The following is a 23,069-nucleotide window of genomic DNA, read 5'->3' on the forward strand; positions in this document are numbered from 1 at the left end:
AGACGTATAAATGATCTGAGGCAAGATATCTATTTGTAAACATTTTGCATATTCTTGGTTTATTCTCAGACATATAACTTTATACCAAGTTATATTAATGTACGTTCAATGATGTACGTTAGTTGAATTCTTTAGTATAGTATCGCTGTCAAAATTTGAAGTAGGTAGGTACGGTACGGTTTACAAAGTAAATAAGTAGCTTGTATATAAAATATTAGCACACGTTTGTTATAATGTAACGAGTGTCGTGTTCAGCCACTCTAAATTAATCATTATCTCACGTAGTGTTGAGTGCGACGAGAATAACTCGTGTCTATAATTATTTATTTCGTATCATTGTTGTCGGTTGCATGCGATGCCAAAACATAGCCGCTAGCCGCAATAGACAGGTGGCAGCGGGCAGCGGGCAGCGTCGAGCGGGCAAGTGTTTGTGTAAGTGCGGCGAGCGCGGCAGTGGCTTGCCGACCGCGGGCAACTCTGCGCCATGGAGCGGGCACGGTCTGTTGCGGGCGCGGGCACTCCGCCACAAAGCCCGCCCGCGCAATCCGGCTTCGGCGCCTTCTGCTCCGCGCTATCCGAGACTCTATCGGTACGTATCGGCGCACAACGGCGCCAAAACATCCTCACATTCAAACTTGGCGCCGCTGCTTCAACTCATTTACCAATAATTATCACCATAAAACTATCGCGTCGGTATCGCACGTGTTCCGCGGCCGATTGTGGACAGCGTAATGCGCTTTGATATTGCGGTGAGCGGTGGCTCGCCATCGAGAATGTCATCAAGGGAAGAAAATATAAACAATTTATTATTAGAGCGCTCATTCGGGCCGGGCTGTATGGCCGTGATTTGTCCGATGGGTGTGATATACAGAAATACCCGCGCAATAAACGACGTGACGCGTAATCGCGGCGCGACATCAGACATTCACACGACCTGCGACTCCGTCGACAGTGCGTCCTCCTGCCTGGTCGCAGCGACTTCTTTTACATCTGCGCTTCCTCAGAACGCATAGGTACCTACTATCACTTATCCTCAATGCGTAGGATCCTCTTTCCTAACCTCCAATACTTAGCATAACTGAATTAATTGTAATGCGGGTATTGTGTTTATTTATACTGAAGTTGGCTGTGATTTTCCGTTAACAAACAGTGGACAAGTAGTTATCAGTGCAAAGTACGTCAAGTGCGTTCTTAACTGTAGAATAGATAGACAGACAAGTAAAGATAGTGTATTTGTACATCTAAGTAGTTTTGTTCGTTAAGTAAAAAGGTCTACAGAGCGACGGTATCAGAAATCGAAGAATTGAAAAAAAATGAATAAGACTGTATGTATTTTGTATCTTTGTTTATTATAACAATTGATTATGTTTGATATAACCAATATATATCTTTAGCTTTACTAACAACACATACAATTTTAAAATCATAATCCTCTCTACTATTTAAATTAATTATGTATATTTTTTTAAACTCAATGTCAGTCAATGGTTCGTAACCAGGCAAGGAGCTCATTTATTTATTTAAGTAATTGCCAAATTCTATCTTCATATAGGAAGGTGATCTTTTTACCACCAGCAGTCAATAGTAATACATAAAAAGTGATTTAAAGATTTACAAATTTTATTGCTCGGTAGCCACTTTCCGAGATTGGGTCTATAAAAAGGCTCTATGCCCATTCATCTTATGCGAAATCCAAGTTGCAAAGAGTTACGTTTAGTTACAGTTTCATCTTTTTATTTGTAAAATTTGTTATAGGTAATGGTACTAAAATACACGTAAAAGCATAAATAATTTGTATGACTAACTTAAGTTTTAGGAAGACAATGGAAGTCTGACACATATGTTTATTTTTATACGAAGTCTATCTATCTCTGACATACCTTTATTCATCTGTTACCACCGCGGTATCACTGGGACAGCAGAACATTTGTATCACCATTGAATAGGGTTATTTTGCAAAGTTTAACATACCAATGTTTTCGAAATTGAGAGTGTTGTAACTTCAAATCCCTTAAAGTTTGATAAGTTGAAGTACAACTACAATGACGCGTTAGGTAAACAATTAAAAAAAATCTTTGATGGAATACAAAAAAAACTGATAAGCTTCCACGGCTAAATAGCCTCAGTGTAGTGTTTCCGTATTTTTACTTCAGGCGTACGTGAAATTTTCAAACTAAGATTGTTGCACATTTCATCATTATTTCAGCCGGAAGATATCCACTGCTGGACAAAGGCCTTCCCCAAAGATCGCTATGAAGATCGGTCCTGCGCTGCCCTCATCCAACCCACTCCGGCGATCTTACCAGATCGTCGGTCCATCTTGTGGGGGGGCCTACCAACACTACGCCTTCCAGTACGTGGTCACCTTCGAGGACCTTACCGCCCCAACGGTGATCTGTCCGCCGAGCTATGTGCCCTGCCCACTGCCACTTCAGGTTCGCAATGATTTGGGCTATGTTCTCCTAATCTTTGGTTCTCCTACGGATCTCCTCATTTCTGATTCGATCTCCCAAGGAAACTCCGAGCATAGCCCTCTCTATTGCCCGCTGGGCAACACTGAGCTTCCTCATAAGGCCACATTTATGAAATACATTTCTATGCCTTGATTTCAATTAAATCATTTTTCCAACTGATCATAACGAACTTATGAAATAATGGAAAATATTGTAGACATAAAGTCAATAAAATCAAAATGTTTTGATTTAGATAAAAATGTGATAGTTGTGAGATGTGAATGTAAAACTTGCACATTTACGCCGCCTCGGAAAAGTTGAGTTATTTAGTTGAGTTGGAGTTGGATTAAACGTTTCGATTTTCTTGAGAATAAGTTAAAAAAAGCGCAAATAAATCTTAAACATCAAAATAGTTATTGATGGGATGATGGGAAATGCATCAATCTACACACACTGTACAGCATAAAATTATTGTGAAGTAGGTATCTTTTTGAAATATTATTTTAGTCAAACTTATCAAGAAAAGCAGAGTTTAAGATGACGGGTTCACGCAGGCATCCCTCTGGATGCTTTCTGCGCCCGTTTACAAGTACCTATCGCTTCCTTATTTCCATTTGCAATATTTTAGGGAAGGGAACAACCCTCAATACGACGTTGTCACAGGCACTACCATATACATAAGCGATCATGACATAATTTTTCGTAGGAATTCAATAAAAAATAACTTAATACATATAAATGTGATAAGTATTTCAAGAAATACTATTTTCGGATGATAAACTTATTATTAATTACTAGTTTCGGTCTGAAGGGCGCCGTAGCTAGTGAAATTACTGGGAAAATGAGACCTAACATATTATGTCTTAAGGTGACGCAATTGTAGTGCCGCTCAGAATTTTTGGGCTTTTCAAAAATCCTGAGCGGCACTGCATTGTAATGGGCAGGGCGTATCAATTACTGCTGAACGTCCTGCACGACTCGTCCCGTATTTTCATTAAAAAAAAAAGTTTATAGGCAAAATTTGCCGACGTTGCTTTGCCATATAAATTAAATATCCCGCGCCCGACTGAAATATTTGTATTGAGAATAAATAGGTTTTTCTAAGTTAAAACATATTGTAAGTAAATAATTATTTTTACGGTCGGTTCAGTACTTTTGGCGGTACTTATAACCTAAAGAAAAAAACGTCTTTCCATTTATTAGTATAGATATAAACAGAGGGTTTGGAGACAGGTCCAAGGTTGATTTCACCGTTAAACGTTTGACCGAATCGATCGAAAATGCGACGCAGCCTTCGCGATTCTCTTTATATTAAAATTCCATTGAACCCGACATATTGCTAAAGGTCCTATAAGTATTGTTTTTATTATTTCATTCAAGCATTCGATTTTTTTTTCAGTCAACGGACGCTCTCAATATATTCGTCGTAATATTAACATTTAACACCAGGAATAAGTATAAACTTGTTATGCCTACTACTCGGTTAGGTCGCGTTAGAGAGACTTTTGTTGGGCGATGTTATTACAACATGATCCCAGAAAATGTGTAACTAAATTCAAAAGAATAATTGGATGTAGTTCCTGAAAAACGTTGCAAGCCACAAACATCACATTTTAGGGAATTCGTGTTTAAAGTTTAATAAATATTAGTGTGATCCATACATGTGGGTTTTTGTCAGTCCGTTAATATGAATCACGTGACCAGTTTTGTGTTCTTAACTCAACTTCGACATGATTGTGGGTCGGAACGTCTGTCTGGAATTAGGTCCAATTGTTCGTTTATGTGGTAAAAGTAGATACTATAACAAAACCGATTTAAATAGTTAAAAAAAGAAGCCCGCTGAGTTTCACCGCCCGCCGTTGCGCCGGTTCTCAGGTCTGTGACATAAACCGAGAATAGTAGTTTTTGACGTTCAATATGCGAATTAAAATCCTATTTTTTACCGACTACGAAAAGGAGGAGGTTCTCAATTCATTGGTATTTGTTTGTATGTTTGTAACCGACTTCTTTGGGCGCGATTTTGACCCACTTTAAACGGCTAGATTTCGTTCAAACTTTGTAGATTTATCGAGGACCGATGACATTACACTAATTTGACTACAAAATCAAAAATAAATAATAGTTAAAAAAAACTACAAAGCACTCTTTATATAAAATTCAACTAAAAAATAGAAAAAAAATATATTTTCTATTATTACGCTGTGATTTATGATTCAATTTACGTGATTTTTCTTTAGTTTGATGCGGAATAGTTGCCATTTTGACCCATAACACTCAACTTAAAGCTTATCACTAGGTAACACACACAAATAATAGTATTAGATAACTATTAAAGGAATTAAGTTTGCATAAGAGGTGTATTAAATTAAATCTTTATTAAGTTTTTTGAAGTCGGTTGGACAAATTTTGTGCGAGCCACAATTATATTTAGTGTGATCAGGGTGCAATCTGATCGGGGGATTAATTGACACTGTATCCAAATAAGTAAAAATTATGTAAGCTGATTATTATTATTATATTACCACGTACCGGAAGACGCAGTGTTGGTAGGCCCCCCACAAGATGGACCGACGATCTGGTCAAGATCGCGCAGGACCGATCGTCGTGGAAATCTTTGGGGGAGGCCTTTTTCCAGCAGTGGACGTCTTCCGGCTGATGATGATATAAGCAAAACGTCTTCTTTAGGCGACACTAAATGCCAGCGACCTTGAGCGATATGAGTTCACGGCTGCCGGCCCGCCATCTATGTAACAAAGCCAATATTTTCAAAATTCTTGCGTGGAAAACAGTTTCTATGCTTACAATCCTCGTTATTCACTACTAATCTGAATAAATTAACCTTCACAAAAAAGTACAAGCTATAAGAATAACTTTTCTGAGAGAAGTACCAAAAAACTGCGTCACGCCATGCCATAAAACTTGTTTAACTTGAAAGAAAAGTGGTAGTTCAAAAAGGCTCGGCAGTGTTAAGTATAACCAACAGCAAGCATTAGCAACCTACAAATAAGACTTAAGGATATGTGTAAGAGGATTAAGTAGTGTTCATAGCTCAAAATGCTATACTTTCACCACAAAACTTGTCTAAAAACATCATGTTTGCGTGTTTTCTGCTTACTCTTCGCCTTAAGAATGTTTTTTTTTCAATCTGCATATCTCTGTTCAAGTTCAATGGCTTATTATTACGCATTTCGCAGCTGCATTCGACGTCTTTAGACAAGTGGCAAGCTCTCTATTTCAGCAGGATTGTATTTAGTGTGTCCAACATTGTATATATACCTGTATATATGTATAATTGTATCTGTAAGAGATATTAATTATCTCAATAATTGATGTCTGTGTCACGGATAATCTTTTGCAAGATTAGGATTCGACAAAAATTCATAATTGACAATCTACGAAAATTAAAACTTACCTGCAGACACGTGAATTGATTTTTCTAAACAAATTATGAACCATGATACCATTATAATTACTTTATAATAGTACATTATTGCAAAGGCCGGGAAGTAGGCAATTGGCATTTCCCGCAGAGGCATATATACCTAGTGCTTTTCTCAAAAGAATGCAGGGAAATAAAACACACTTTTTATATAATATAAATTAAAAGTAGTTAAATTCCCATAATATTTCAACTTTTTTTGCCGTCAACTGTACATTTCAGCATGGAATAAATTGCCCATTATGTTTTTGGCTTTTTGATGGCTTTTTAGTTTTTGAAATCTCATTAAAATAGGCACGCCAAAAATACTGTTTCGGAGAAAATGTTCACTTTTTTCTCGTTTTTCCAACTCATCAAATTTTCATATACTTTCATGTATTTTTCTTTTGACTTCGCAACAATCAATCTCCATTTCACTCTCTGAACCGTTGAAACTCATTTTAATCATTATTAAATTTATATTTACTAAGTAGGTATGTAAATAACAATTCAAGACGGATTTTCAGCTTTGCCGCCAATTTTTTTATCATCTGTGCCGATAAGGCATAAGCAAACGGTATGCCAAGAATGACAAAAGAGATCCGATCAAAGAGTATTTAATAGGTAACCCCAGCATGCCGTTTCATACAACATTGCAGGAGCGTTATAATAACTATTCCAAATTCAAAAACGCTCCTGCAATAAATTTGAAGATCTTTGTCCGAAAATACGATACTTCACGTGTTCTTTCTTCGAAAATAATGAAAATATTTCCATTCATGTTTAAGAAAAATTTATTTTACAAGTCGAGCATACATTAGTCAAACACAATTACTCAAAATTAAAATAATAATACATATTAAAAGGCATAAAAGGCATTTATTTTCTCAAAATTGATTCCTTTAGAATTCTTTTTGATATCATTTCTTATACTACTAGATACTACTACCGCTTCGGAAACAAATGGCGCTCTGAGAGAGAAGAAGCGGCGCAAGAAACTTTGCCAGCATTCTTTTTTTTGCGCTCTTTTCAATAAAAATGTACAATATTGTACAGTCGCTATAAAATAATCACAATCTAGTCCCAGGCTGTCCGATCATTTAGGTATTCAGCAGTGGAGTAATAGGATTTACGACAGAGCCATTTTTTTATAAAACATTTAAATTTATTTATAGATAATGCCTGAACAGTGGCTGGGACTTTATTATAGAAGTGTATACATTTACCCTTAAAGCTATTATGTATCTTATGAAGCCTACTAGAATTAGTTACAAGCAATCCCTTATTTCTAGTGTTATAATAATGAAAATCACTATTAAGAGCAAAAAGGTGACGATTTTTGTGAACATATATTAAATTTTCATAAATGTACTGACAATAAACAGTCATAATATTTATTTCTTAAAATTTTTCTTTGAGAGACTGTCTATAACCAAGTTGATATATAGCACGAACAGCTCTCTTTTGCAGTGCAAACACTATATCAATGTCAGCAGCATGACCCCATAGTAATATACCGTACGTCATGATATGTTGAGATATTGTCATATCTCTTTGGTAATTTACTTGCAGTTTGATAAAGTTTTAGTTTTAATGGAGAGTTTTCATACGTGATATCCAGGTCGTCTGAACACGGCGGTTTAAAAATGGAATTTTCTACGATGTTTGATGAATCAAATTTTCTTATGTCTTTAGCTGATTTGAAAAATCAACATTCAGACATAGCTTTAGCATATCTAGATTTTGTGACAAAAAAATCTCCTCTCTAGAAGCCTTATCCAGGGAGAAAAAAGGGGATTGCGTTTGTATGGAATAACCCCTCTATTTATAGTATTTTAACTTTAAACTCAGTATCAAAATAACAGATTTTTTGACACTCTGTTGATTAAATGTATTAAACTAGAAAAAGATCATTCAATGGGCAAAAGGCCGAATTATGCGGAGGTGCTTGTAAAGTACACAAATTTCACAGTGTAGTGTGTTCTTTATTGCTCGCATTCGGCATTTGTTATAAATAGCAATAAAAAATCGGTCAATACACTCGTAATCTGATTTAAAAACTAGGCGTCTCTTAGTCCCTGAATTTCATTTGTTTATAGTAAGTGTCACTGGACTCTTCTGGTATAATGAATCATATTATATTTATTTTTTTGACTTACTCGTGTAAGACATTGACTATTTGACGTTTGAGTGTGTTTGTTGCATCATTTTACATTTTACATATTATATTGTAATTGAAATGATCTAAAAGAGTGGCGATGAGTTTCTTGCTACTTCTTCTCATTAGCTCAACCCTTTACGAAGTAACGGTAGATTCAATAAGAAAAATATTTTTTTTTGACATTCATAATCATTTTCGTGACCTACTTGAATAAACTGATTTTGATTTGATTTGATTTGATTTATTATGTGAATGTGGCTTTCAACGCTTTAAACTTAGATTAAGGATTTGTCTCTCTGCGCTCCAACTAGATACCGCAGACGTAGTAGCAAAGTGCGGCAACTAATACTACGCCCAAGGGGGCTTACTCATAACTCAATCGAGTCTCGACTCGAACAATGTGTGACGTTGACGTGCCACATGTTCTGTTAAACTTTGCTAATAATTGAAACTAAAATACCGGGTTGCTTTGTAAAACTTTATAAAAATAATACTACAAGAAATAAAAAAGACACTGGGATCACATATTATTATCAGTAAGTAAGTATTATGTATTTTATTAATTTCAATGTAAAATAACACGAAGCGTATGTTACAAAATTTGAAAGATGCCATTGCATCTTGAGAGCACTGGCACGGAACGCTAGAGGTCGTGGGTTCGAGTCCCGCATCGTTTATAAAATTTTGTTTTCATATTTTATAATAAGTGTTACGTAAAGATATTCAAAATGTACGTACATCAGTAAAATAATCATCATTTATACGTAGACTGCGACACCTTTGAAAACGTCCAAAAACCTCTATTTTGAGCAATTCACGCACACTAACACAAAGTGTCATAGAAATACCCAGTGTAAGACGTAGTCTGTCACGCACACTAAAGTAATTATAAAAGTGGCCTGTTTTTATCGGTTATCTAACAGCAAGAGACTATACAAATAAGATTTTTTTTCTACAGAATGTATGTCCCGAAAATATAGCTCATAACTTAAGAATACGGATAGATAATTATAAAACTCGGTAACGGCCGTTCTCAATATACTATCTACAGATAGTGATAAATTACTACCTTCTACTGTCAGTAATTAGCTGTCAATAATCTGAAGCTGTCCCAATATACCCGATAAGTCATTCTTATCGCCTTATATTGGGACGCGTGAATTGCAATTTCCATACAAACTTCTATCGCTGGTAAGCTATACGTCCGTATACATACGTGTGTACGGATAAGGTGAGTTACCGTCGATAAGTTTATTGGGACAGAAAATAGTAATTGGTACCCAGTGGCCTGGTTTTATTTGTAAAAAACAATAAAACAATAATTTAAATGCGTATCACGCACCTCCGGCTTATTATAGAGAATTTTTAAAACATTGTAACATCATTCCTGGTTCTATTTGAAGCATTGCCAATTCGCACAAATTAGGCGGGCATGTTTACTAAAATATGCTATGCCAAATGACAAATTCGATTTATAATTGTTATTTCATTAGGTTTATTTTGTAACGTAATGAATTACGGTTTATTTTAAATTTTTATTATCATACAGATAAATTTATGTTTTCAGCTTGTGTGCTTTATTTCCATCCGACTTTTAAAACATTCATAAATAGTAACCTACACGATTAAAATTTCAAATAGAGTAAATACATAATTAAAAAGTATTTCACGAAATTTTTGCGTATTCATTCATGTTAAGTGCCTATTATATTCCCTATGAAAACTAATTCTAAGTCTAGAACTCTTCGATTTATGCACATTGTAAGCAATGTTTGTAGCTTTAGAGTAATTTAGTTGTAGCTTCAGCCGAATTAACTTGAAAATAATAGTAAAACTACTTACTTAACCCTCAAAATTGAGAGCTGTTTGACCTAATTCCTGCCGCCGAATTACAGAATCGCACGACACGATACGATACGATAAGAAGGACTCCTTACATAACAGTGAAGTACCAAAACAAGCCGGTAAACGTGTAAATACATAGCCCGACGCACACACTTACACTAATACAAGCCGCTCGACCGCCATTATGAGATATGCCATCGTCTGTGACAGATCAGTTTGCGTCGCAATAAAATATTTTAAAAATACCGTCGTACGTTGTGAAAAAGTGTAAAAGGTTTTGTGGATATATGATTATTTAAGGGATTAGAAAAAATTATGTAACTGATATACCCCGTAACCGCACACACATTAGCATAAAGGTGCTTCACTCGCTAATATCACGACGCGGAGTCCTTTTTTGTACTACTCCGTGAATACGGGATGTAATTTTTTTGAAAAATCATTCGGGTTGATTTCCGTCAAAAGTTCAAGATATTTAAAAAAAACTAAATACATATGCAGTTATTGGTTCTTCTCAAAAAACCAATAATATAGGTATACATATAAACATAAAAGAACGTTATTTATGATGTTGCTCCAGACCAAAGGCCCTTGCCCTTGTTTTAAAATCATTGTAGTGGATTTTCTATTCTATTTGATTACTAATAGAAGTTGCCAGCTCGCTATTATGTCTGTACAGGCAATAGAGAACGTTCTAATGTTTCGATTAGCGCGCGCCGGCTCTACATTGGCCCTACTCCGGTCAAGGTCGTGACTTATAAAAGCGAATAATATTTTTGTTTGCACTTTTGTAATTGTATTAAATTATTTTGAGAATAAGATAATAATAATAATGAAATCTATTTATTTCCAATCTTCTATTAAATTACATTCTTACAGTTTTATTACAGTTATATCTATGATTACATCTGTTATAATAAATATTTCTTATTGTTACTATTACTTACATAGATAAGAAAAATATATATGTACTTATATAATTTTTATTTGTATTAATGACTGTTGTTATGTACTTGTCTTCATCATTATTGATTGGAATCCCTTTTTGGGTATAGGCCTCCTCCAGCTTGTTCCATGCCTCTCTGTCCATTGCTATCTTTTTCTATAAGTATCCTGCTGTCGGTTGAATGTCTTCTTCTTTACCTTTTCCTAGGACGTCCTATTCTCCTTTTTCCTATTGTCCCTTCCCGCATAGTTGCCTCTGAGGTCCATCTATCGTCTCTACATCTTGCTATATGTCCAGCCCACTTCCACTTCTGTTTCAGAGCGTAATGTAAGGCATCTACACTTTGAGAATAATATGTCTAAGCATTTACTTTGCACAGGATGCCGGCTAGATTATGGGTACCACAACGACGCCTATTTCTGCCGTGAAGCAGTAATGTGATTACTGTGTTTCAGTCTGAAGGGCGCCGTAGCTAGTAATATTACTGGGCAAATGAGACTTGATATCTTATGTCACAATGTGACGAGCGCAGTTGTAATGCCTCTTAGAATTTTTGAGTTTTTCAATATTCCAGCGCTGCATTGTAATTGGCATGGCGTATCAATTACCATCAGCTGAACGTCCTGCTTGTTAGGTCCTGATTTTCATAAAAAAAACTTGATGCGAAAACTTCGACACCTTTTTAAGAATGTCGCTGACTAGGGTAGTTATCAAATATTTCTGAAAGAGAAAACTTATTTAGAAACAAGTAAAGTATTTCTAATTTCAGAGAGGATAAAGAATGAATTCAGATTAATAAAAAAGGGTAAATTAATTTTTTTTAAAGTATTTTTTGACTTTTTTATTACTTAAATTTATTATAATAATGAGTAGGTATGGCATATGTGAAACGAGTATTTTAGCGTAGGTTCTCTTTTAGTGTGATCTATTGTTGAAATTATACGAGTAGGTACACAAACTTTAAGATATAAAGTTGGTGCAATGCTCTATTTCAGAGTACACTTGACAATCTTGCGGTATTGAAAAAACATAAATGTTACAGGGTTCATTCTTGGGAAACTAAATATGAAGACCTCTGGGTAAACTTAGTAGTTCCCTCGCCACTTAAGTATGACACTCTTCTAGGCTTTGCACAGAATCTCGAAACGATATTAGTAAACAAACAACTACCAACTGTAGTAATTGGTGACTTTAATATACCATCAATTAAGTGGGATAATGTAGAAGGTTGTCATAAAAGAAATACTCAGATTAAGAATGGCCCAGCAGCTGTTCTTATAAATGATTTCATGGCACTGACTAATTTATCTCAATTTAATGGGATACGTAATCCTTATGGCAAAATCCTAGATCTTGTTTTTAGTACATAAAACTACATTACAGTAGAAAATAATGACTTTAGTGCTTGCTCAATAGATAAATATCACCCACCACTTAAAATTAATTTTGAAATTGTGATTATTGTGAGTTGAATTAATTGTAAAACACAATTTTAGAAATACTGACTATGAGGTTATTAATAGAGAGCTTGCTGATATCAACTGGGAGAATCTTTTAAGTAGTTTTGATAACGTAAATGAATTGACGGAAATATTTTATACTGAGTTAGATAAAGTTATTGAAAAATGTATTCCAAAAAAAGAGTGCTAAACAAAACTCGTTATCCAGAGTGGGATTCTAAAAACTTGATTAAACGGTTGGCAGAAAAGATCAAATATAGAATATTATTAAAAAAAAAAACCGTAATTCGCTAGATGAAATAAAATTTAAATTATTAAGAGATAGATGTGAAATAATTATTAATATGAACTATAAAAGTTACCTATATTAGTAATATAGATAAAATATTTTTTTTAAATTTTTTTTCACGTATTTGAAAAAAAAGCGTGGTAATAAATGCGACTATCCAGCTTTAATGACGCTAAATAATTGTTGATTTTCTAATGGTTCAGATATTTGTAACCAGTTTGGTATTCATTTTTCTAGTGTGTATACATTACCCCAAAGATCTGTATTACAAACAACTACAAACATTAATTCTTTTCCCATTTGTTATTTGGATAGTATAGCTATAAAAGAAGAACATGTAAAAAAGCAACTTAGCAGCCTCGACATTAATAAAGGGCCGGGCACTCATGATATACCTGCTATATTTATTAGGCGATGCGCAGCTCTGTTAGCAAGGCCATTATCGTTGATATTAAATAAATAATTACCAGAAGGCGAGTTTCCTAAAATATGGAAAAAGACCAGCGTAGTCCCTGTGTTTAAGAACGGTAACAGAAAAGATATAACTAAGTATAGACCCATTTGTATACTATCAGTATTTTTAAAAGTATTTGAATCATTCATCTGTCCGATATTATCATGGCACTTAAGATCAATAATGATACAGGACCAGCATGGCTTTCTTAAAAAGAGGTCTAGTATATCCAATTTAGCATTATTTGTCGATGATTTATCAGTTGCCCTAGATAGTTCAAATGAGATAGAGTGTGTTTACACAGATTTAGCAAAAGAATTTCATGTCGTTGATCACCGCATTTTGTTGGTAAAACTTGGGGCGTACGGTATTTGTGGGAATCTATTTCAATGGATGGGCTCATTTTTAAAAAACCGTGAGATGAATGTTGTTATTGGAGGGTACCAGTCAAATACTTTTATTGCGACGTCTGGTGTTCCGCAGGGTTCCAATCTTGGCTCCACGTTGTTCGGTATTTTGTTGTTGTTTGTCAATTCCATCTTTATGCAGATGACCTCAAGATGTATAGTGAAATAAATAATATTGAAGACTCAAGGAATATGCAATAGGATTTAGATAGACTTTCGGTATGGTGCAATGAAAATAATCTAAAAAAAAAATCATTTAAAATGTTACAGTAGGTACAAACCTATCCTGGATGACACCGACTCCAAAAATTACAATAATCGTAAATAGAATTAGATTTATTAATTAGATTGTATAAAAATACGTAATTATTTTAATACTTTTTAGTGCATATTATAACTATTGTTTTGCAATAGTGTTTTTGAAGTCGGTTGTTTTTTCGTTAATTTATTTTTGATTTTTTGATTTTTAGTGAATTTGAAGTACACTAACCAAGAATTTGTCTCAATATGTGTAGATATACTAAATTTTTAAATGCAGCAATGAACGTAAGCGCTTAATTGAAGAGTTCCGCTACTTTGCCATGGATTCCGTAATCAGAACCTAACCAAACTCTCACCAAACTATCTTTGAAGTATATCCTTTCCAATAAAAAAAGAATCATCGAAATCGGTTGGCGCCATATTGAGTTATTCGTAAATTTATCATCCACTTTGCTATACGTATGTATAGCAAATTTAAGACTTATGGTTTTGTCATTGATGCCATTATCAGATCTGGACCAATTACAATGGGACCACACGGGAAGCACCAGCTTTCAAATAAAATAAGAATTATCTAAATCGGTTCACCCAGTCGAAAGTTTTGAGGTAACAAACATAAAAAAAATACTAACGCTAACGCAGACGACGCACAATTTAGTCTGTAGTTAGCAGTTGCTAGGGATTGACATGTATCATGGCGCTAGACATCGATTTATCGATGTTGATACAAGAAATAGTAAACAGAGCAGCACTGTATGTTAGATCTTTGGCAGAGTATCATGACAGAAATTTAAAAAGAAAATTTTGGGATTAAGTGTGCAAATATATTTGGATATAGTTTTAGAACGGAATGCTCAATTTGAAACAATCGCTTTAATAAATTTTCTGAAAGAATAGGATGATAATCATAATTCTCTTTTTCTTCTTTTTTATATCTGAAGTACGAAGTAATATACCGCAATCTCTGTTCTTCCATTGCGCGTGCACCCCTACAGTTCTGCCGACAAAATCAGCGAAAGTGTGCGTTAAGTCTGTGTCTTTAAATATCTGCCAAAGACACATTGCGCGCAATGCGGCACTTTTTGTGTGGCGCAGACTCAATCGCACAAAACGTGTGTCATCTGCGATAGGCCTAAATTTCAATTTTTACTTAGGCAGTCTCGCCTCTTATTACGTAGTATTTACATCCTCTTTGCCTATTATATCCTGCTGTATTAGGTATTTTTATTTATTACATATTATAGATTGTTAATATGTTTTCGATTTGAGAAGAGTAGCCCAAAACAGACAAGAGTGGTAATCATTGGAGGAGGCCTTTGATCCGAATTAAAAGGCTTTATTATTATTATTATAGATTGTTAGTAAAGTTCATCAGAATACAATTCGATGCTTAATAATATGAAGCTCTTTTTCCATGTTGTTTAGGGAGAAAGATAAAAGCTTATTAATGAATACAGTTCCACTGTTTGTTTTTGTTTCCCTACTAATGGATTTACTATGTTGAATTATTAGTAATTAGCTGTGTTATTGAACAAAATATATCTTATTCAAATACCCACTAGTTTCTCCCTGCGATCATGGCGTAGTTTTTGATGCAATTACGCTGTCTTGAGAATTCTTAAAAATTTACTACCAGCAACATTCTTGATGATTGGCTGCGTATTAAAGAGCGTGAAAGTGCAACAAATAAACTCCCTTTTGGAATAACCTGCTTGATTTAGGTACAATCTCTTTTTAATAAAATTGACAATATTGTACTGTACGGTTTTTGATATAAAATAATCATAATCTACTCACAGGCTGTCCGATCACTCAGATATTTAGCTGTGGAGTAGAGCCAAAGTGGCTCTGTCGTAAATCCTATCCTTAATAAAACATTACAGATGGAGTAATCTAAAGAAACAAGGTGAAGTCGTGTAATATTTTTGTGTGCGTATTGTATCTTGAAGACACCCATATCAACACAAGTATTAAATATGTTCAATGTTTGTAATTGATTTATGAGTTATTGAAGTTTATGTTGGATGAAATATTTAGATTACCTATTTAAAAATCCTAATGGCCAAATCCAACATCATCATGTAGAATCATTTGTTAAAAAATTCTGAATCAGCCTGTATTGGCATAGTTGGCGTCGATATATCGAGCGACGTTCAGTTCCGTGGTCACATGGAAGACAAGGCCAAACTGGCCTCTAAAAAGCTTGGTGTACTCAATAAGGCGAGACAGTACTTCAATATAAGCCACCACCTGCAACTGAATAAGGCGCAAATTCGGCCTCACATGGAGTACTGATCTCTGCTCTGGGCGGGCGCTCCCCAGTACCAGCTTCTTCCATTTGACCGAAGAAGAAGAAGTGCGGCTCGAATCATCAACATCAAGTCAACTCTTTATTGTGTGCGTAATACTTAGCGCGTATTTATACCATAGCGCGTCAGCAAATCGACGTACGTCGGACCAACGAGCTCGACCGACGATTCTCGTCAGCGCGACGTAGCAATTCATCAGCGCTGGACTAAAGGCTCTCATACTTTTTCCTAGTTATAGCTACGCTCGACCGACGTCAGCGTTGACCGTCGGTCGAGCACTAAATGCAGCCTTACGTTGTAGACGTCACTTTCATACGATTACAAAACCTATTTATTACAATATTTTAAGCCGTGGATCGATTATAGAAATGCCAAAAGCAGGAAATAGATTAAAATATTAATCTCTTGTCGCCAAATTAGGATAACGATTCAATATATAAATCGGCTGTTAAAAGCTACTGCAATACCACCATGTACATAGTTCTATGCGCACATGCTTCCACACCATCTACACTCGATTTCATCGGCTTTTGAACCGCGAGTATAGTGTGCATTTGGCATTATCATACATATTATTACGATTTATGTCGCCCATGATACTGATACGACTACCTGACATTGAAGCTTATACAAAATGTAACTATGTTGTAGTATACAACTGTAAATTACATGTTTGTTTGAAAGTTAAGGACATTAACTACACGTGTAGTATGTGTTAGTGATGCGTCGCTTTTAAAGCTCGAGTTTTTATTTCACATGTGACGTATTTCCGGACAATAGTTTATAAACGTACATTAGCCTACGTGTGAACGAGAAAACATACAAACTGAATTTAAGTATTTACTCTGTGTTTCAATGCTTATTTTTGTAACTTTCTTTAATTTTTCAATAATCTGTGATATTTATTTGAGTGAGTTAGATATAATGCTGAATTCAAATTTCAAATTCAAATTCAAATATTTTTATTCAAAATAGGATGTGACATCACTTATTGAAAGTCAAAAAACTACCACCCATTCCAAAATGAATGCCTCAGACCTAAGAAGAATGGGCGCAGCAAACTCAGCGGGCTTTTTTTTTCATCGAATAAATATGTTTACAAAGTAATATTGTACAATTAAACTTATTATTTTATAACCTGAGGGCGGTCACTCCATTCCCAATCTGTGGTATCATTAAGAAAGTAATTTATGTTATAGTAACCTTTACCACACAAACGTTTTTTAACAATTATTTTGAATAACGTAATACTTTTGTTTTGAACATTTTCTGGGATCTTGTTGTAAAAGCATATACAGCGCCCCACAAAAGACTTACTAACTCGACTTAGCCGAGTAGTAGGCATCATCAGTTTATGTCTGTTCCTGGTGTAAACATTATGGTTATGACAGTTTCTGGCAAATTCACTTATGAACTCTATCATTTTAAAAATAATCACTTTTAATGCGCCTTCCTAATAATGTAACATTATCAAAAGTATACAATGAACGTGTATTTCAAATCAAATGTGTGTTGCTTAACATTTTATTCTTCTCAATAAAAACTTACAGTACTTCAAACTCCATAACTAAGAAAATATTTATTTTTACAGGGCATGGCTACTACATCGAGAAGTAGAAAAAAGGTAAGTTTTCATATCCAATTAAGTATGGTAAGATTATAAACTTAGTATACTAGCGTAATAGACAAACACTATCTCATTACTGCGAGACTAAATTTAAAATATTCATGTGTGCTAGTTTTACAGATGTGTTAGTGAAGTGTGTAGTATTTTGCTTTTGGTCAATCCCTATGAAAAATATTGATAAACGGCGTCATATTTACATATAGAATATTTTACTTTGTAACACATATTTTCTTATATGATAATAATAATCATCTCAAGAAAATAGAGTGTTTTTCTGCGTATATAAGATGTAATATTTAGTATTTAGTGCATATGTTCTACGAAAATATCCATCACGAAAGTAGTATTGAAGAATCAATATTTACCTGTGAAATGTTTCTTTAGTTGGATTGTTTCTATATGTAACAACACAATCTAACTATCTATCTACAGAACACGACACCAGTATATTTTTTTATTTATATCCGTTAAAACACAGAACAATATCGATAAAAACACTAACACTAAAACGCGGTCCAATTTGACAGGAGACTAATGGACACTAAATTGTTTCAAAACCGTTTTATGGTCTTCATCTATTTCGTCTCTTTCTCACACCGTTTTTATGTAAGGATAGTCTACACTCTATATACATAGAGTAAATATATGTCACTTTCACACAGGGTTTGTCTATTACGGTAGTATACTAACGGCCGTTCCCAATATACTATCTACAGATACTTACTGTCAGATGTGTACTGTCAGTAATTAGCTGTCAATAATCTGTAGCTGTCTCAATATACTCGATAAGTCATTCTTATCGCCTTATATTGGGACGCGTGCATTGCAATTTCCATACAAACTTCTATCGCTGGTAAGCTATATGTCCTCCCATTGACAGACAGCGTGTACGGATAAGATGAATTACCGTCGATAAGTTTATTGGGACAGAAAAGTCAACGATAGTTACGATTCTTATCTCAAGTATACCAACCGTATATAAACTGTGTATAATCAACCGGAGATAGACGGAATATTGGGAACGGCCGTAAGTTTATGGCTCAGACATAAAATAAGGCAGAGGTATGTTGGCGTTTCTATTTTGACACATATTTACCAAAGTATGATCTTCGTTCTGAAACCATAATAAATGCGGCCGCTTGAAGTGCAGCTCTGCTTATTATTCGAAAATAGCGTAGAAAACGGATTAATATGATATTGTATGCGATCATTCTATCAACTAGCTGTCGTTATTCATTTTGCTTCGTAATATTTGTCCACCAAACGATGACCGAGATAAGCACAGCGTCATGATTTTCAGTCACCATGAGTTACCATGTAATAAATGACAACTGCTCGCCAGTTTGATTCCTGTAATAACGTAAGTACGGGTTGCATGTTGTGGCGTATATGGAAGACTGGGACAAAAGAGCGAACGAGCCTCCTGATGTTGAGAGAAAACCGCCGCCCACATTCTTCTGCAACACCAGGCCAGCCTAATGATTAACCCCGTTATTCATAATGGTCCGCTAACTTTAAACAGCCGCTTAGGAGTGTTTTTTCTCATTCTGACTTAGGTCAATAGAAGAAGACAGAGTGAGAATTAGCAATGCTTTAAGTTAGCAGACTATTATGAGTAAGGGGGTAAGATAGTAATTATAAAGCTATAGGCGGTAAGATAGTGATCAACACAGACGACGCATCGACGGAAGTAGTAAGCCCATGCTCATCTCCAAACCAAATATTTTTATTGAAATATTTATCACGCCAATTAGAATTATAGTCATAGATTGAGAAGTGACTGAAATAACTGCGCAGTTATGTCTATCTTTGTGGCGTACCAACAATTCAAACTTTCTTTTTTTTACTTTTTTCTTATTTAAAACATAGGCAAAGAGTAAATTATGAAAAACATTGAAAAATGTAAATTAATCGTATCATATCATATGTTCGTTTGTCCTCTTCAAAATAAAAACCTCTTCCAAAATAAAAAGTATTTTAAGAACATAACTACATAATATCAATGTGCTGAAGATATAAATAGTAAATCTCAACCAAAATTTGAATTTAATATTTTAGAAAATTTGTCCACCCTATAATAATTAAATATACACTAGATCTTGCATGTGACAAGGAGAATTATTCAGCGAAGCGTTATTTGTAACCACAAATATTATGTCAACGATTGGTACTTTATAATATTATAGCTGAAACTGCCAAGAATCCACGAAGGTTGGAAGAGATATAAATAGACTTTACCTTTATATAGTTTAAAATAAAGGCCAAAATTGTCATGTAACTAAATTTAGTATCACCTTTGCTACTCCCACAAAATTCACATTCCGGTTTTTAAGGAACTTTATTTAACATACCAACAAATTATCTATAAGTAAATATTCTTATCATTACGCTAGGTAATAGTAATCTTATATTACTATAATCAGTCTCATCAGGATCTTTATGAATTATTGGTAATCCAATATTGGATGTAGCCCTCTTTTCGTCTTCATTCAGTTTAAGCGATCCTATGTCAAACTTATCCGATTCTGACCTCCATATTGTAAGTTGACATCCACCCTATGATCTTCTCTTATACACTAAACTTTGTCCAATCTCGCAATAAAAAAGAAATGACGTCTTTATTTTATTTCACTTCCATTTGTTACTTGTTTTCTCACAGTGCAATTCCAAGCATAGTTCTGTCAATGCAAATCTGCTCTATTCTGAACATTTCGGCGGTTACTCCACTCAATGTCCTTTGTCTCTGGCCCCGGATCCAGAATTAACTGTACTCTAACGATGTCCTCCTCTATTACACAGAATAACCTCTCTAAACACCTAGTATCTAGATATAAATAAATATAACGAAAAGGCATCAGGATGAGACCATTATCAATTTTAGGTTAAGCTAGTAAATTATATCCTGCAAATACAATATAAATAATAATAACATCCTTGTGTATTTCTCCGTATTAACTTTAGCCACTGAAAAGGTGCTGAACTGTTTGGTCTTTTCCTATTTATATCTAGATGTTGCGTTTGGCACAGCATCAAATCAAGAGGCAGTAAACGTTTCTTACGATAACGATTCAATGCTTAAAAATATGAAGCAAACAAACCGCATAAATACCGTCGAAGCACAAAGGGTTCCGGTCAGGAGTGATGAATGTGTAGTGTGAATTATACCATCTTCAAAGACAACATTAAATCAATCGAAAGCTAAACACTTCAAAGTTGCTGGGAAACATTCGAAGCTGGTCGCAATCAACGTAAAAATGTAGGAAAAATGTGTAATTTAGAATTCGTATACCGTCCCTGATTTGAAAACGAATGATTGGGCAATAATCCATGTTGTAGTAAAATTGAAAATGCACTTTTATGAAGTATCTACCTAATATACGAGGGGCATTCAATAAACAGTGAGAATGAGGGTCAAACTCGTTGGAACGGAAAGAGTAAATACTGGTTGGAGAAATAAGAATATTGATTAAGTTAGTAAAAAAATGATTGGAATATCTTTTGTTTATTAACAATAGAAGTCTTTTGTTTACAGTTTGTCGGAACGTGTTGCTAAAATAGATAAAATTGAAATGTGATGTTATTTAGTATCATTTCTCGAGATAATTTGAAACTGTTACAAGATCCTAAGCATTTCTTACATCGGCTTATAACCAATGAAATGAAATGTGGTTTCGCCATTATAATCCAGAAACAAAATTACAGTCTGACTCCATGTCAGAGACCGTATCTCCAACCCTTAATAAATTTAAGGCGAGTTGTTTAGTCGGAGAGGACAGTAAATAAGTCATGATTGCATATATCGATCATAGAGCAACTGTAAGTAGCTCTATATTATGTAGAACAAATAAAAAAACTGCGTAACAAAATTTGTGAGAACCAGAGGCACAAACTAGAAAAATTGTTTGTTTTCTTTTATCAATGTTTATTCTATGGCTGCATTTCGAGATGCTGGTTTCGCTGATTCTTAAGAATTGTCCATAATTATATTTAAGTTTGAATGATTATTTGAAATGACAGACATACAAAGATGACAATGCAGTAGTCGTAAAAAATTTAAAGATATTCCAAGCGTTTAAAAGGTGAAAGGTGAAATGTGACTATAACGAAAAATAAAGTTAGATTTAATAAAAGTAATCGGCACCATACACATTCTGACTTTCTACTCAACGCCCTTCGTATCATCCAATCTTACTAATACATTATAATAATTATTAATTTAATTTAATTTATTTCATTATTTTTAATTTTATGTAGTCATAGTATTGTAAATATAGTTATAAGATTCATTATAATATATATTTTATTTGAATCTCAGCACTATATAAAAAATATTCGAATAGGCACCTTAACTTTTGGTGCAGGTTTATAATTATCGGTCCAGAATTTTGGAATTTATACTATTCAATGAAAAATTTTGCCAGCACTAGCTTTAGAGTTTTCGAGGCTCAATATCGTATCCGTGTCCTCATAAACCGATTATAATTTTCAGAATAACAGGTTAGATGAGGGCCAATCTTCATATCTTACAACGTCCGGAAGTTGGCTTCGGGCCAGATTCTACGCATCTTCTGACATGTGTGTCTAGCAAACCTGGAAAGCAAAGTATAATCGGAAATTTTTTTTCGGACAGGTTTAACAACACTATTTAAGATACATTCCGTCTCCTATAACACATTCGCGAAAAACTTCACCCTTTTTTCATAAATTTGAAGTTTTGGGAATCCAGGATTAAGTACGCTCAATTAGGACTGACGCAGGAAGATAACCCGGTTGCTCCGTTCCGTAATGTTGCGAAGCTGGTAAGAGCTAGAACGTACGCTTAGTCATTGTGTTATGGTAGTGCTCTTGAAAGTGGTGAATAATTATTTTATCAGAAAAGCTATTTCGATATTTTTCACCCACAAAACGGTACGGTTACTGTTTGACCGATTTTTTATTCATCTGTAAGTGACCGCCCTCTTCTCCAGCACAAAGATGCAGGTATTATCCTACAATAACAGGACACGTGAAATGATGCTGTGAAAGTTATTTACTTTTTCGCAACATATGCCGCACAACTATATAACATATCCGACTACATGCTTATATGGGGTCTCAATTGAAGTTTAGTGTTCTAGTTTTATACGCAGAAAGACGAAAATTTACAAATGTTTTTGCCTTTTTCACATTACGCATAAAAAATCTTACACATTTAATTATTTGCATTCAACAATAAATTCCTTGCACTGAACCAATGGACAGCTTAGAGAAAGTTCACGGCTTGCATCGTTTATCGAATTCGCCTACATTTAACCTTAAAGGTTAAAGAAGTTTCATCTGCAAACAATACCATTTCATGTTTATTTCCTACTAGGTAAGGTAGATCGTTAGTATAGATAAGAAACAGAAATGACCCTAATATTGGGCCCTGTGGCACTCCCATTGTTACTAGTGAATGAA

The 23,069-nt window shown here is 34.5% G+C and overlaps 1 protein-coding gene across 3 annotated transcripts in view; it reads left to right on the forward strand.

Annotated features, from left to right (window-relative positions):
• Window positions 1-459: 459 nt before the first annotated feature.
• The window catches only part of LOC126976511 (calcium-binding protein E63-1), a 72,634-nt gene continuing 50,024 nt past the window's right edge, over window positions 460-23,069 (forward strand). The window contains exons 1-2 of one of the 3 annotated variants that reach the window (XM_050824873.1): window positions 460-589; window positions 17,595-17,627. In XM_050824873.1, the coding sequence (XP_050680830.1) occupies window positions 485-589; window positions 17,595-17,627 (138 nt within the window). In that variant the 5' untranslated portion in view covers window positions 460-484. Of the gene's footprint in view, window positions 590-691; window positions 1,326-17,594; window positions 17,628-23,069 lie in introns of those variants that run through there. The other 2 variants (XM_050824875.1, XM_050824874.1) reach the window with 2 other exon arrangements.

Source organism: Leptidea sinapis, chromosome 41, assembly GCF_905404315.1.
Source record: "Leptidea sinapis chromosome 41, ilLepSina1.1, whole genome shotgun sequence".
Classification (NCBI taxonomy): domain Eukaryota; kingdom Metazoa; phylum Arthropoda; class Insecta; order Lepidoptera; family Pieridae; genus Leptidea; species Leptidea sinapis.